The following is a 16,761-nucleotide window of genomic DNA, read 5'->3' on the forward strand; positions in this document are numbered from 1 at the left end:
TCTTAACAGATGACAAGCCCAGCGGCTACTACTAGTGGGATCTCACCGTCCTATCAGTATCCTGAGTTTCGTACGATTTGTCGGAACCTGCCATGTATGCTACCTGATGCAATTCCCTATAATGCGGGTAACGACGATATTATGTACACTGCCACGGTACTAGCAACTGCTAAATTACAGGTCTGGGACACCATGGGAAGCCACTATAGAGCGCAACGCTGTCTGGCTCATCAAGCAAGCGGCGAAATACGAGGAACTTCTTTGAAATTGAAGTGAGGAATCTTTATTGCTTGCGTTGGCCTAGGTCCCGCTCCAACTTATAGGCTGCACTTATAGCGCCCAACTACGAAATTATGGTGAAACCTTGGCGAAGTCCAGTATGGCCTAGACGATCTTCGCCATCAAGGTGATGTCTGGTACATCTGGCGTCTTGTCATTATCCTCCCAGCGCACTCGGCACACTGTAGAACACGTCCCCAACTTCTCACTCAAGTCCATCTGCAGCTGCTCTATTATTTACAGTCTACTGGTACATGAGTGACCGTTTTCTGCGCGCCGCACTCGTACCAATCTCTATCGCAATATCCAATGCTCTTGCGGTAGCTTAATAGTCAATTCTGGCCCGTGCGTAGTTGTCAAGGACCATATGTACAGTGCAGGAACAAAATCTACCTGCTTGTTTATCTTTGATCTCATTTATGGCACCGGCAATCCCACCGCGATTACGGAAATCGAATGCAATAGCTCTTCTATGCCACCTGGATAGACTTCCTAGGAACATCTTTTATGAGATTAAGACCATGTGAGACTCTCCGACATGACTATCCCGAGGAGTTACTGACACGACACCTATTAGCCGGACCAAAAACTCATGACTGCAACAACGCACTTGCAAGAAAAGGTTTAGCACTAGAAGGGAAGGCCATGTCAGCGCTTCAGGACTGTGCAGGAAGTTCACATAGGTGCAAATTGGTGGTGCTCGGGGCGTTCAGGTGAAGAGACTGAGGTGTAGTGTGGCAAGTTTAGTTTCTTGACGAAACAAAAAAGTTCAAAAACAAAAAACATACAACAGTCAGGATTCGCATGTGGTCACCCACCATACTACTAACTAACCGGCGTGTGGCTTAAGTACGGCTGAGCGGACGGGAAGCCCTGTTTTCCACACCCTATGGTCGTATGTGATTAAAAGCTGAATTATTTTGAATATTATCATATTATCTCTACGTCACTTCTTTTAATATGGCTGTTATGTGACTTGGTATATTAAAATCACTTTTATCATAGCTGATTAAGTAGAGAGACTTTTTAGGATGATCTTAACATTTGAAGGGATACCAACCATAGGACTATAGAGCATGGTGGGGGAAATAGGTCTTCTAATATGTCCACATACCTAGAATATATATATGACAAAACCAGCAACATCGAGGTATGTAATTTTTATTGTTTGAACCTTAGGCGCGACCATAAACAAACGTACGGCCAAGAATTCAGAACATAACCAGTTTCCAAACTACTGATTTCATTAACTCCGCAACAAAATCTTGCTTTCCAAGGTTCACATTATGACGTTCCGGAAATGCATGTACATGTGCCGTCTAGGGGGCATCGATTTCCAGGCGTCTTTTCCCATTTTAGTTGTATTTCCGACGACGATCAAATACTCTTGAAAAAGTTACCTTCAGCATGTACATTCCACGGAGAGGTCGCCACCTGCAGAAGGACCATAATCAATGAACGCTTCCGAAATTCTATAGCTGTGTACAGTTTTCCAAGTATGTATTATCAGTCCCCTTCAAGCACCATATATATATCTTTAAGGGGCGCTCTTTGAATTGGACTCAGGCCCCGATTCCATATGTAGCTACATAAGGGCGGTCATCTTGCCGTGCCTGAAGGTGATTGTCACCCTACTTTTCACCTCCTATTACGCACGTTCCCGCCTTACTCTCACACGTAATGGTTATAAGTTGCAAAACTTCATTTGACATAAATCTTATTGAGGGAAATTCAATCACATACGACCATAGGGTGTGGAAAACAGGGCTTCCCGTCCGCTCAGCCGTACTTAAGCCACACGCCGGTTAGTTAGTAGTATGGTGGGTGACCACATGCGAATCCTGACTGTTGTATGTTTTTGTATTTTGCAATACATTATCGTTTGAATTCTCCGTTGGACTTTTTGCGACTTCAAAGCTCTTTAAGATCTAAAGGACTGGGTTATACTTATGACCCCAAGTGACCATGCCAATAAATTTCAAGGCTCCTACTCCCATTGTACGGGAACATCCTACCTCATCAGAGAAACTAATATCCCCAAGATGACTATTTGGACATGGCGCAACCCTATGTCAATCGAAAAGTTCAAAAGTCCTGTTAAATATATAGTAAATGGTATTGTCTCAACTGATGCTAATTTGGATCCCGACAAGATGATGTTAGGTATATACTATGCCAAAGCTGGTTTTTCTGGTGGATTTTCACAACGCGCGATTTGCCTATCTTGGAAAAAATAAAGTGGCACTCATGGCTTTTTCAGTCAAAATAGAAATGTCTTCTGTTGTATATACTAATCCTCAGTTAGGTGATAATCACAGAGCAGTGAGCCGCCCACGCCCGATCTGTGGGTGCTAGGTGACCACCAGATTGGACTTTTTGTCATGTTTATGCCTCGTTGAGGAACCTTTCAAGGTCTCCTTAACACCATAGCTTGGGAAACTCAAACAAAACGTCAATGGTATGTATAAGTGCGTAATCATATTTTTGGATTACGAAAAAGAGACTGTGAAAGGTTTCACATGACTTTATTCCGATGTCCAGGGAATAGAAGCAAAAAGATAACCGAACGCGGGGGTCGAACCCGCAACCTTGAGATTAAGAGTCTCACGCTCTACCGATTGAGCTAGCCCGGCTGGGCTTGTGATGCTGTGGCTTATGCTAGAACAAAGACAGTAAAACATTTCCAATCAAGGATAGCCTCAAGTCTGTCTCGCTTCCTGTCTCTCTTCTCTTTACCCTTCTCATTAATTTGTTGCTTTCAGTATCAGAACCTTGGTTCAGGTTTACTACTAAGACTTAATATAGAGAAAATTATGTTCTTAAAGCAATCAATTAGCACGCAGCTATGATCGAAATATTTTTCATGTGGGTCATAGACACATGCGGCTAACCTATTTCGGTATGTTAGTCCGGTATTCGGGCCAGAGTTGGATTTATCCGGGCGGAGATAGGCTAGGTCAAGTGTGGCCTGGCCCACTTCCAAGTGTTCATGCCAGACTTGCAATGGGCCCGGATTATCCCAACTCTGGACCGAAAAGTGGGTCTATCTGTAGCAGAGACCTGGGTAGAGTGGGCCCCATCCGAAGAACAAAAAAAAAGAAGAATGCCCTCGTCCAGGATCGAACTGGAGACCTTCGGATTGCTATCCTGTTAACAGGAAAGTCATATGTGAAAGTGATATGAGACCAACGTCATAACCAACTAGACCACGAAGGCTTCTTGATGGAGTAGTGGCGAGACTTATGAGTATAAGAAGGGTTTCAACAAACAAGCCACTCCTCCACTGAATCATATAACAAGTGCTACACAAGCCTCGATTAATTAATCAGCATTTTTTCTTATGCACAGTGAATCTCTTTATATCCAACTTAAAGTCCCTACTAACCAACTATTTTGAATCACTCAAGTCATTACCTCCATTTCGGGCGTTCTATAAAACGGCCATGGGTCTATATCCAGAAGATCCGGTTTCTATTGAAGATATCACACATGATCACTATCCACAGGGAAAATGTTATGGCTAAGCTAGCTTCTTGCCCAAGTAATTATTACTAAGCCTACATTGAAATGAGGAGTCAGGACAAGGATGAACAAAGTTCCTTGATCTTGTCGTTGAAGTTGGCTTAAGCCGAGCAGGAGGAAGACGCGAGATTGATAGTTGGTATTTGCCGAATCCCGTCAAGTAAGCTGCTGATTTATTCCGGCATATTCATGGAATTACAGGTCATCTTATCGCGCCAGAATCTATTGAAGACAGATATAAATTCAACGAGATAAGCTTTTGAACCTTCCACGACTTCTCCTAAAACCAGTTGTTTGGGATGTTCCAAATACCAATGCCCCTAACTCCAGCACGCAATCATGCGCATCGTTCATGAAGAAATATTATAGATTTGGGATCATGTTTTGCCTTATCTGTGGTAGATGCTATGAGTCATGACATATCACATTCTCGACAATGCGCACACTTCCAGCATGGGCTTTGTATGGTCTAGGAAAAGCTGCACATCTGCGGTCCAGCAAATTCAAGGATATCCTTGTAAAAATGCGGTTTTAAAGCATGGCCAATGACCCCTTCGTTTCTATGCGGATTTCCACCCCTGGAGAACCTTGTTTCATCGTCATTTACGTGGATGACACCTTTGTCATCGGTGACCACCAAAACGACGACATTATCGACGAAACTGGCACATAATGTGAAGATCAAAGACCGGCGAACCATCAAGTTCTTGTATCAGCGATTGCTATTGAAACAACCTCTGCATGACCTGTTTCCTCGCAATGTTCGCTAACTCAAATGTTTGTCGAGGTCGGCGCGTCCTTCGGTTAGCTACGAAAGTCATACCCTATGAATGACTTCCCCCGCAGCACCATTGAGACAGCCGATCTTCCTTTCATAAACGAAAATAACTCTCTGTACCACTTAACAATCAAGCGTCAATCCCGAAGGATCTTTGAACCTCATAAAATAATGCAGTGCCCAGATGGCCAAGAAAGAGGGGTAAGGGTAGATTTGGGGGCGAAAAGGGCAGAGTAAAGGGGTCAAATCGATTTCCCACCAGTCTGTGGACGATGGGATTACGTTCAGTGCTCAATAATAATAATTTCAGGTACTCAGTATATAGTCTCTGAATCTTCAACCAATTTTAGCCGCATGGAAAGCAGGATGGGCTGGTATTTTGCCGCAGATCGCTCTGCTATTTATATCTATTATTGTTATTTACACGAATTGTTTCCGAATACCAACGCTCGTGGACGCACTGGCAAACAATAAGATTTGGCAACAATGAGTCGCTTCTGTGGATGATTTAAAGCCACTTCATACGGCGAGCGAGATAGCTCCCACCGCCGACAACGCCGGTAACACCAGTGAAAACAATCAGCGGCCCATACCCACTGCCATATCCATAGGCCACATTACCCTTCCACGGCAGCCCCTTAACAAGAGCCTCACTAAGTGGTCCGGAAACCAAGTTCCCGATACCTCTGCCAGCAGCAAGACAAGCGAAGACCATGCTTGATTCCGCAGATGCCTTCTTGCGAACAACATCACGCATGATACCAGGCCAGGTACTCGTGTACGAGCCTGCGAAAAGACCGTATACGATTGAGAAGATAAATAGCGGAGCGAGGGACATGGAAAATCCCCAGATGAGAAAGACACCGATTGTAGACCCGGCCGTTGACACGAGGATGCAGAGGGTGACGTCGAGTTTGTCAATGATAGCGCCCATGAGAACACATCCAACGACGGAAGCCAAATTGAAGAGAATAACCGTCAAAGCTTGCAGACTGCTTGATGCACCAATCATACCCGCGTAAGTCGGCAGGTAGAGAGATGGCAAGAAGAATCCCAGAGCCTCGATAATGTTGCATAATTCGAAGAGCGCAAATGTAGATGTGAAGATGAAGCGCAGGTTCGGCGGTGGGGGACTGGGTCTGTTATCAGGGATTGGCGTACGCGGTTTGACGAAGTAAACCAGCGGCGCGGTGAGGAGGAATAGCGCAATGGCGAAAGCGCGCAGTGTAGTTCTGAACCCGAATCGGTCCAGCAGCTGCTCCATCACGATGGGGAGGACGACACCACCGAGTCCAGTGCCAGCCCACATGACACCGAAGGCGAGACCCTTGCGCTTCTCGAACCAGTCTTCCATAAGGAGGATACATGGTGAGTAGGCGATGCTGCCACCAATGGCATAGAAGATACCTTGGGTGATGATGAGATGAGTGACGTTTGTGGCGAGGGAGCTAAGACCCAAGGCGAAACACATCAGGAGCACTCCCGTGGCACAGCCGAGGCGTTGATATTTGGGCCATTGTCTGTAGGCGGCGAAGACGAGAGGGAGGTCTAGGTACATAATTCCCTGAAATATTTAGTGGGAATTATGAGATGGTAACTGAAGCTCTTACCATAGCACATGTTCCGACGACGGCAATGTTCCCACTATTTTTGAACTCGGGGCTTGCGCTGTAATATTCTTGGAAAACACCATATGTGAAAGCAAATCCCCAAACCAGAGCCTCCATTACGAAACAGGCCGCGAGAAAAAGCCAGGCATCCATGCCGCCATCCATGGGCGGAAGCTTCTTGCCATTGTGAGTATTCGTCAAGTGTGTAGTGTTAATAGAATCTGGAGTGTGCAGCCCCTTTTCGGTCTGGTTGACCGAATTGTTTGAGCCTCCAATTTCCTCCATTGTTAGAGAGTTGTCTGGTTGAGAAATCAATGGAAAGAATTCCGGGGGTGATAAAACACACAAAAAAATTAGTAAGGCTCAGAGAACAAAGAAATCATCCACAGGGCGTCCGGGATTGGTGATCTTTCACTAGACTGGTGGACATTGGCACCAGTCTCGATGCGGGAACTCCGAGGTGGAGATGGGGATACTACTGCGGGGCCGCGATAATCACCTCATAGGATGACCACGGAGATGATGGGGTCAACCACTGGATCTTAGGTGATAAAGGATTTGCGCTAATTCCTAGCGAACACGTTGGCGCACAAGTAGTGCATGAAATGATAGAAATTTGGACGGAGAACACCGCCATTTCTGATATGACGAGTCTGATGTGGTTGTAGTCCGTAGTCCAATGAAGAAGTTATCCACAAACTCTCTAGCTAATTCCACGGCCTTAATTTTAGCTTAATAAACTTTTGATTTACTCCGTTTGATTTCTTATTGAATGTCTGACTTCGGGGTGGGGTTTGATCTACGGAATGTTTTAGCGCTGAATCAGCTGGAAGTGGAAGAGACCGGAACCAAGTCTTGACGAATACGTGAAGATACAAAAGTACCAGGTGGAGTTATCTTCTGGATCCACGTTTAGAAATAGGCCCCCCCCCCCATAAATGGACCGGTCGGCTAGTAAATCTGAAGTCTTTAGTTATATATCATAGGAGAGAATACCTCAGAAGTCTTTTCATACACCATTAACATACAGCGACAGATCAATCACCAATGATGACGTCTACTACATTGGCAGCCTTGGACGCAAGCAAGTTGCGCATCATTCGAAATACCAATCCTCTTGAACTCCCAAATCCTGATAACCTGCAGTTTGGAAAGAATGTCACTGGTAGGTTGCCTGGATGAACACATTACATTGAGGTAGGCGAGACTTACAGGATAGACCACATGCTTCAGATAGAATGGTCAGAGTCTCACGGCTGGCACGAGCCTCAAATCCTCCCCTACGGTAATCTCAGCGTCGATCCGACTGCCGGAGTGTTTAATTATGCATTCGAATGTTTCGAAGGAATGAAAGCATACAAAGACGCACAAGGACGAGCACGCCTTTTCAGACCCGAGGTGAACATCGCACGCCTGAACGAATCTGCTGCACGTGTGGCACTCCCAACATTCGATTCCACCGCATTTTTGACCCTTTTATCCGACTTCGTGGCAATAGAGTCCCGACATATACCCGCGTAAGTAAGCCAAAGGATCAAAGCGTCGACAGACGGTATTAACCGCCTTAGTATCCGAGGGTACTCACTATACCTACGCCCAGTCCTAGTTGGAACGAACCCAGGACTGAGCGTCTCTCCACCCACATCTGCACTTCTATACGTCGTCGCGTGTCCGGTGGGGTCGTATTTCCAGGCCAGCCTTAAAGCGATCACATTGGAAGCGGTAAGTAGCTCGAAATGGGTGCGTGCGTGGCCTGGCGGGAGTGGGTGCCACAAAGTCGGAGCCAATTATGCCCCCTCCATGGTGGCGGAGGCGTGGGTCCGACAACGGGGGTCAGATCAGGTACTCTGGCTTTTCGGCGAGGATAATCTGTTAACGGAAGTTGGGACGATGAATTTATTCATTGTACTCCGGCAACCGGATGGGGATCGAGAGCTCCTGACGCCACCATTGGATGGGACGATCCTGCCGGGTGTGAATCGGGACTCTGTGTTGAAATTGGCACGGGAGAGGTTGGAGGGGCATGGTTGGGTAGTCCGAGAGCGGAGTATTTCGATGAGTGAATTGGAGAGCGCTAGTGAGGCGGGAAATTTGGAGGAGGTGTTTGGGACCGGGACTGCAGCGATCGTAAGCCCAATCGACTCGATTAGGTGGGAGGGGCGGACAATTAGCTGTGGGTTGTCACCCGTGCAGGAGTTGGGGGTGGCGACGAAGATGAGGGATTGGATCCAGGATATACAGTATGGTGAAGAGGAGCATGAGTGGAGTGTTTTGGTAGATGACCTTGCCAAGGGTCCAGGGGCGAAACTTTGAAATCAGGCCGTTAAGAATGTTGATGAAGAGTATTCTAGATTATGTTATTGGTTCAAGTCAAGAGACCCCACTTGTGACGAATCCACTGGACAACGCTACGGGCCGCTCCCAAAAACATTAAAAACATTAATACTTGAGCGGGGCAAATACGAGAAAAAGAAAATTGAACAACATGTTAAGGCTTTGCTGAGTTATTCTGTAGATTTATAAGACAACATATATTGATAGCTATCGATCTAACCAGGGTAATGAGCAGCGTTTCTCAGAGTTTGATACTCCAACGCAGTCAAATCCTCATAAATCGGCTTCTTATCACCTAAAAATTCATCAAGAGGACCCACATTAACATCGCGGTCCGCCTTGTTGAAGTAAACCAGACTCCACCGCTCTGGAACAGTATCCCCCTCACACTTCCGGGGTCGAGTTACACGATGAAGACCCCCACCGATTTGCCCATTGGTCCATCGCTGCATTGTCTCTGAGACAATAACAACAACCTCCTCATCAGATCCATAAGGCATGGGAATGAAAGTTCCAGGATTACTCCGATCCTCATACTCCAAGCCAGGAGTAACATCCGGGAAAACCAATGAGATAATACCAAAGTCCTTGTGTGGCCAGATGCGGCTGATTTTGCCCTCGTCCAGGGTTGCGCGATCGATTGGTGGAAAGTGATTGATGCGGATGGTACTAGCCTCGTTGGTACAGCGGGACGTGAAGACTTTCGGGTCGAGGTTTAGCGCAGACGCCATTGACTCGAGGAGGGCTAGCGTGAGGTCCCCACACGAGAAGAAAAACTCGTCCATTGTATTCTGGTACCCCGGGAGATCGGACTCCGAAGGCCATTTGTTGGGGAATTTCTTGTCGTCGGGGTGTCCACAGTCGAAACTCTCCTGTGAGCCGTTAGTGGATAGAAATTGAATGTTTGCTAGGGTGGACATGCCTTGTTGTCGCCAAAGTTGGGCTCTTTTACATCACCAGTGTTACTTTCAAGCCACCATGTCTTTTCTTCTCCTGGAACGCTCCACCCTCGCTGCTGACTCTGTTTGGGGTCATTTTTTAGAGGAGCTTTGACGGCGTAAGGGAGCTTGAAGAAGCTTTTGATCTATACAATTATTAGTCTTTCGTCCCGAATGACTGTATCAATAATCCGGTTATGTACCTGATCAAACGTTTCCTGGACAAGTGGAACAGGAACGGTATGGTTCACAAGCTTTGCAAAGCCATAGGTGTTCAAACTGTCAAGAAGCTTTGCAGCGAACTCAGAACGCTGCTCCGCAGTCCCTTCAGTGAGTGCAGATGCATCAAGAGTCGGAATCGACATGATGGTAATCTATAAAGTCTACTTGAAATATCATGGAACCCGTGGATATACGGGCTTATATTGTGGTCAAAAATTTAGGCCATCACGGTCTACCCCACCCGGCCATCATTCTTAGAAGGACGAAGCTGATAGCGTAAGTTTGACTTCTCATTTCTCTTACTCCATCGTTTCTGTCACTTTCCAATATTGGAAGGTTGCCATTGAGGGAACCGGGGAACGCCGAGACAGACAATACACCATTGGCGCTTACAGCCAAGTGGCGTGAAGGATTGGATCCTGTATTACTCGATTCTTCACTGGTGGATGTATATGCACGCATCTACTATTGTCCATGATCGCCTAAATATTAGCTCATATTCAAAGAATATTAGGTTATACTGACTGCCGAGCTATATTGTACTGAGTTGCATTGGCTTTATACAGGGTTACATTGCCATGCTTAGTGGCTTAAACTTACAAAAATACTGGCTACCATTAACCAGAAGAAGCAGAAATGCAGTTTAAGCCGAGGCACTATGGATGTAAACTCCGAAAATAGTTCGAAGTACCCATCAGGCCAATCAATTCTTAGGGTAAGACTGATAATAAGCGGCAAGGACCGCCGCGGACAACGGAATTTGCAATGAGACTCACGTAATTCATCAGATAGACCCTCCAGATAATCATAATATTGAACTGAGACACGCCGACGTCGGCAGTCTAGTACCTTTGACGGGATGCGCAAGTACCTGCATAGTGAATCCTGCAGGATTTCAACCAATGGACTCATTTTGTTTACTCCACGGCTTCAAGCCTGCCCAGCAGAATCTAAGATCAACCAAAGTCTTACTGCAGGCTTACATGCAGCAGGCCTAATAAAACACTAACGCTGCAGCTATACATCCCTGTAGTTAGACCGTGGCAAAATACTGGCTCACTGCCTGCGAGTACTGGATTCTGCACGGCTGATCCAGGTGGATGTCACTGCCTGTGGATATTGGATCATGCATGACTGGCCCAGATAGATAGGTCGTGGAAAATGTGAGATGATGGCGGTCGGGTCCGGTGGTTAGCTGATAACATGTGAGGTGAACAAATAGATTGTGGCAAAGGAAAAATGTGATGAGGAGAGCTAGTCTTAGTTGGCATGTCAATAGGGAGGGGAAAAGTAAGCATATGATTTAAATGGTAGATTGTATGCCCTTTAACAGAGTAGGAGATTTCCTTGATTGCCACAATGCCTATGTACGTTTTTCTACTTCTTATAGTCACCATATCTAACCCCAAACCCCTAGGCTCCGCAACCCCTCGGACAAATACGATGCCTTCCACCCTCCAGACCTCCCAGACAGGACATGGCCTTCCAAGCGGCTTACAAAGAAACCGCGTTGGCTGGCGACTGATCTACGCGATGGAAATCAGGCCCTCGCATGCCCAATGGTACGTTCTGTTCCTGACGAAACGAGGAATGACCTAACATCTTCCAGAACGTAGAGCAAAAGTGGGAATACTTCCAAATGCTCCTCCGGGTGGGATTCACAGAGATCGACATCTCCTTCCCCAGCGCATCCGATACCGAATACAATTTCACACGCAACGTCGTCGCCTCCGCCCCCTCAAACGTGTGGCTCCAAGTCCTCTCACCATGTCGAAAGGAACTCATTCGACGCACAGTCGACAGCGTCACCGGCGCAAAGAAGGCAATCATCAGTCTATATATCGCAACAAGCGACAGTTTTATCAAAACCATGTTCGACTCCACGCAAGAAGCCGTCCTCCGCACAGCAGTCGAATGCGTCGAGTACACCCGCTCCATCACGAAAGATGATCCAACTCAGCAAAACACAACCTGGAATTTGATGTTCAGCCCCGAGGCATTCTCAGACACAGATCCAGCCTACGCCATCGCAGTCTGTAAAGCAGTAAAAGAAGCTTGGGATCCATCAGAGGATATTCCTATCATCCTCAACCTACCGGCGACAGTTGAGCGCTGCACACCAAACACATACGCGGACCAGGTCGAGATCTTCTCCCGCGCGTTTGCCGACAATGAAGATGTAGTGGTTTCCCTCCACCCTCACAACGACCGAGGCTGCGCTGTCGCCGCCGCCGAACTCGGTCAGCTAGCCGGTGCCACCCGTGTTGAAGGCTGTCTCTTCGGCAACGGTGAGCGAACGGGGAATGTTGACCTAGTAACGCTCGCACTGAACCTCTACAGTCAAGGCGTGAATCCGGGACTGGATTTCTCTGATCTCCCTTCCATTCGGAAGACGGTAGAGAAAATCACCCAAATCCCTGTGCACCTCCGCGCACCATATGCCGGTGACTCGGTCTTCATGGCATATAGCGGGTCGCACCAGGATGCGATAAACAAGGGCTTCAAGAAGTGGCGCGATGGGAATACCGTGCCTGATCAACGCAGTATCTGGAAAGTTCCTTATTTACCCATCGATCCTGAGGATATCGGAGAGACATACGAAGCTGTTATCCGGATCAATTCCCAGAGTGGGAAGGGCGGTGTAGCCTGGGTCCTACAGCGGACTTTGGACTTGCAACTACCCAAAGAGTTCCAGCAGGCATTTTCCAAGATCGTCAAGTCCGAGTCTGAGGAAAAGGGGAGATGGCTAACAGAGGCGGAAATTACTCATTCGTTCTTGCGTCATTACTCTATTTTGGAGAATGATCCACGAATTCTGGAGTGTTCTGTGACTACCAAGTCGGATGGCACAGGACGCGTTATCATGCAGTCTATCATTTTGGTTCAGGGTCGGCCGCGTCAGGTCGTGGCTACGGGCGAGAATGCTGCCGATGCTGTTTCTTTTGCATTTTCTTCCTTGGCGAATTTGAATTTGGAGTTTGAGATTGTCCTCCGTGATATTCAAGGAGCTGATGGAGAGCCTCTTCTTATTGCCCTGGTCAAGTGTAGGAATGTTTGGCGTGCAAGGGCTGCCAAGCGGGGTGATGTTGCAATCGCCTTGGCGTGTTTGTCTTCTGCTCTGGTATGTCTCTCTCCTGCATTTTGGGTTCAATACTGATTGAAAGTAGGATATGCAAGACGCACTTCCATCAGGTAGGCAGTTTTTGAGACTGTTACCGATAGTTCACGTGAATTAATGATGTCAAAAATTCGGTTGCAAGGTGAGATTTGATTTGGCCATGTATAGTTCCGATACTCCAGTATTGAAATTTGTGCCTAAATCTGGCTGATCGCTGATATTGTTGGTGTGAACTATTTGATCAGATAGAATTAAGAGAAATTGTAGTTCATTCTTCCATTCTCTGACGTAAGTTTATGTGGATGTCCAGGTGAAAGGCCACCCACCCTGCACTGGTGAACGTCTCCTATCTTTAGAATCATTAGTCAATCCATGATATCACAAAAAAGCCCCGCGTAAAGTACAAAAATTACCCTTTAGGTGAGAAATAGAATGTAACATCAAAAGAAGCTGTCCGACTTCGGACTTCTTGGCTATATATTGGGCTCTGACCCCAACACTGACCTGTTTTCGTGCCACCTATCTTGAATCACCTCACCGAGACCATGTCTTCTCCAACCAAACCACAAATAATGAGGATTACCCTTGTTACTGAAGATGAATCTGGCACTCAAATGAGATCTCTCGTTCGAGAGGTACTAGCTTTCATTCAAAAGACCAGACCCGGGATCGCATTCGATATTTCCGAGGATTGTTCGCAGGCAAAAGACTCGGATGCCGTAATCTTGTGCGGAAAAATCTCTCCCCAACTTGAAGGGGACTTGACCAAGAAACTTGGTTCTTTTGTCAATGTGCAACCTGTGTTTCTTCCAAGTACGGGACTCGTCCCTGAACATCTGTTGAACCGGAACGCTGTCCAGGGGCTGGATATCATCTTTGTTAACGGTATTGAGAATACACAGGGTAAAGATGGGACTCCCTGCAAGACTATTGAGCAGATGGTTCAGTGGGCAGGAACCTATGCTATGCGTTCTCACCCACCTAAGCCCATCCATTTTGTTTCGTCATCCAGGTCAGCTGTCAGCTCCGTTGTGACTGAAGTATTGAACGAAAAGTTTCCTCGTGTCGCGCTTAGCCTTGAAACAATTGATACGGTGATGGATGACCTTGCTTTGACCCTAAAAAAGCTCAACGGTATTGTTCTGACTACTGAGTCGCACGGGATACTACTACCTGAAAAAGCACGCTCGAACCTCCAATTAGATGCCTTGTTGGCATCGGCTAATATCTCAATCTTGTCGAACAATAGCTCCACAAACCAGGGGATCTTCAGAGGAGGAAATACCGGTGCGCATGGCAAAAAATTGGATCCAATTTCAATCTTGCCAGCCGTAAGCTTGATGCTCGGCCTGTCACTTGGTCTAAGTGCAGAAGCTGCTGCAGTGACAAGAGCAATTCGTCGAACATTGGATCCAATCGAGCTCATTGGATCCAACATCCGGACTCCTTGTGCTGGTGGGGAAGCCACAACGGCTGAGTTCATGATAAAGTTTATGGAACACCTAGACTCATACCTGGAGGCAGCGATCTCAGAAGCAGAAGCTCAGAAGTCACCCAGAGAGTTATTTTCATCTTCCATCAAACGGCGCCCGATGGGGGTGATTGAAAAAACAATGACCCACGCCGCAGTGGGCCTGAGCAAACCTGAAGTTCAGAATGGAGAGATCATCTGTGTGCAGGTTGACTGGACCCTTACATCGGAGATACTTTGGGCAGGAATGGAAAAGACATATGATAAAATGGGCCGGCCTCGTCTGCATCGCAATGATCGCATGTGGCTTGCAATTGACCACACCGTTGATCCTCGTACCAATCACCGGCCCCGACAACGGGGACTTATCGAGCAAGCGGAAAGTTTCCAGCGTGAAGCCAAACTTGTCAACTTTCTTCCGGCTAATACAAGTATCTTGCATACTGATTTTACTCGTGATAGAGCACTCCCCGGGCAAATAATTGTCGGATGCGACTCACATTCCTGCTCTGCTGGCTGTGTCGGAGCTCTGGCTGTTGGTCTTGGAGCGGCAGATGTTGTCATGCCCATGGTTACAGGAGAGACTTGGTTCCGAGTACCTGAGATTTGCCGAATCAATTTTGTCGGCAAATTGCCGTTCGGAGTTGGTGGGAAGGATGTGATTCTTCACATCCTCGCCCTGTTCAAGAGGAATACCATTGCCTTTCAAAGGGCAGTTGAATATGGTGGCCCCGGTTTGAAGGAGTTGTCAATGGATGCCAGATTTGCTATTGCGAATATGACGACCGAATTCGGTGGTATGGGTGCGTGTTTTGAGGCTGATGAGAGTACCGCGGAGTGGATATCTCGCAGACCACATCTGGAGCATCAAGGAGGGCTTTACTTCAGAGCGGACTCAGATGCACAGTATGCTGAGGTGCGCAATGTCGATCTCTCTGAGGTTGAATTAACAATCGCTCTGTATCCCGACCCGGACAATGTTGTCCCTGTGAAAGAGAAGGTCGGTACAAAATTAGACGGGTGCTTTATTGGAGCCTGCACCACAACTGAGGAAGATCTCATCATTGGTGCGTTGGTGCTAGACGCTGGTTTGCGCGCAGGCAAGGTTCCTTGCGAGGGGAGGAGACGAGTGACACCTGGAAGTCTCAGCATCATCAAGCACCTCAAGCGACATGGCGTCTGGGACATCTATCGAAAGGCAGGCTTCGAGATTGGGGCACCTGGTTGCTCGTACTGTGTTGGAATCAACGACGTTGACGTTGCTGGTGAAGGCGAAGTCTGGCTTTCCTCTCAGAACCGCAACTTCCGGAATCGAATGGGCAAAGGGGCTATCGGGAGCATCACCTGTGCTGCGGTTGTTGCAGCCTCAAGCTTTGATATGGTGGTCACTGATGCGAGGCCACTGTTGAGTCAAATTGACAAGATGAAGTTGGACAAAATGCTTGGAAGCGAGAGGGTCTCCTTGACAGTTGCTCCTGAGATCAGCGAGCCTGATCCTTTTATTGCATCGGATGTCACACTCCTTGCCGATGACATTCCATCCCAGATGAAAATTCCCACTAATACTCTAGAGACTTCCGCTGACGGGATTTTCAAATCGAAAGTTCAACGATTTGGCGAAAATGTGGATACGTAAGTGGATGAGGATTCTTGTATTTAGCATTTCTAACACCACGACCAGCGATGCAATTATTCCTGCTGAATTTGTCCCTGGTGTTGACAACGCTGAGTTGGGCAGTCACTGCTTTGAGTACGATCGGCCTGTTTTTCGACAAAAGGCCACGCGTGGGTCGAAAATCATGTAAGTGGTGTCAGCCTGCCGCCAAGATGGAAGACTGATCATTCCCAGCGTCGCGGGTCGTGGATTCGGTAGTGGCTCATCCCGTGAAGATGCAGTCAGAGCGTTGCAGGGAGCAGGAATCGAAGCTGTGATTGCACCTACGTTTGCGTTCATCTGTAAGTGTAATGAACAAGATGAACACCCACCTGCAGAGACTCATCTGGGATGCAGACGATCGGAACCAACTTAATATGGGACTGTTCAATATTACCTTGCCAGATCTTGAGTTCTATACGCTCGCGAAGGAAGATTCTGTCGTTGTCATTGATCGAAAAGCCAAGACGGTGCATGTGGCTGGTACAAATCGAGTTTTCGATTATCAACAGTCGGCTATGGAGAAAACCCTTCTTGACGCTGGAGGTATACTCCCATTGTATAATCGGTTTGGGCGCTCGGTGTTTCGAGATATTTCCAGAACACATACAAACGGGAAAACGGTTCGCTCAGCGGGTAGAGCTGCAAAGCCCTCGCAGGGAAAATTTGACTGGTGATTGTTTTCAGAATTTTAATGAATATGCAAGTTATGTTGATCATGCACCTGAATTTTCTATTGACACTCTAGATGCCTCCGAGACTTTGGCGAAATTGCGAAATAACAGCAACAGTCCTTCACAGAATGGTACCTAAGTACTCAAACATAACAGTGAAG

The 16,761-nt window shown here is 47.1% G+C and overlaps 5 protein-coding genes across 5 annotated transcripts; 3 read left to right on the forward strand and 2 right to left on the reverse strand.

Moving 5' to 3' along the window:
* Positions 1 to 5,087: 5,087 nt before the first annotated feature.
* N7520_002443 (uncharacterized protein) lies at positions 5,088 to 6,474 on the reverse strand (the record flags this gene model as incomplete). Its single annotated transcript, XM_057136378.1, has 2 exons — positions 5,088 to 6,143; positions 6,190 to 6,474. 2 exons carry the CDS (start codon positions 6,472 to 6,474, stop codon positions 5,088 to 5,090), a joined length of 1,341 nt encoding a protein of 446 aa, XP_056999064.1.
* A 765-nt stretch (positions 6,475 to 7,239) lies between these two features.
* N7520_002444 (Aminotransferase class IV) lies at positions 7,240 to 8,502 on the forward strand (the record flags this gene model as incomplete). Its single annotated transcript, XM_057136379.1, is given in 3 exon segments — positions 7,240 to 7,354; positions 7,427 to 7,706; positions 7,722 to 8,502. The coding sequence occupies 3 exon segments, from the start codon at positions 7,240 to 7,242 to the stop codon at positions 8,500 to 8,502; spliced, it is 1,176 nt and encodes a 391-aa protein (XP_056999065.1).
* Positions 8,503 to 8,738: 236 nt separating this feature from the next.
* N7520_002445 (Oxoglutarate/iron-dependent dioxygenase) lies at positions 8,739 to 9,826 on the reverse strand (the record flags this gene model as incomplete). Its single annotated transcript, XM_057136380.1, has 3 exons — positions 8,739 to 9,395; positions 9,476 to 9,607; positions 9,665 to 9,826. 3 exons carry the CDS (start codon positions 9,824 to 9,826, stop codon positions 8,739 to 8,741), a joined length of 951 nt encoding a protein of 316 aa, XP_056999066.1.
* A 1,216-nt stretch (positions 9,827 to 11,042) lies between these two features.
* N7520_002446 (uncharacterized protein) lies at positions 11,043 to 12,840 on the forward strand (the record flags this gene model as incomplete). Its single annotated transcript, XM_057136381.1, has 3 exons — positions 11,043 to 11,050; positions 11,101 to 11,245; positions 11,293 to 12,840. 3 exons carry the CDS (start codon positions 11,043 to 11,045, stop codon positions 12,838 to 12,840), a joined length of 1,701 nt encoding a protein of 566 aa, XP_056999067.1.
* A 506-nt stretch (positions 12,841 to 13,346) lies between these two features.
* Positions 13,347 to 16,603, forward strand: acoC (uncharacterized protein; the record flags this gene model as incomplete). The annotated part of the gene is made up of 4 exons (XM_057136382.1): positions 13,347 to 15,904; positions 15,954 to 16,073; positions 16,122 to 16,200; positions 16,265 to 16,603. The coding sequence occupies 4 exons, from the start codon at positions 13,347 to 13,349 to the stop codon at positions 16,601 to 16,603; spliced, it is 3,096 nt and encodes a 1,031-aa protein (XP_056999068.1).
* Between the last annotated feature and the right edge of the window lie 158 nt (positions 16,604 to 16,761).

The sequence above is a fragment of the Penicillium odoratum genome, assembly GCF_028828045.1.
Source record: "Penicillium odoratum strain IBT 22623 chromosome Unknown utg000002l_segment0_segment0, whole genome shotgun sequence".
In the NCBI taxonomy this organism is placed as follows: domain Eukaryota; kingdom Fungi; phylum Ascomycota; class Eurotiomycetes; order Eurotiales; family Aspergillaceae; genus Penicillium; species Penicillium odoratum.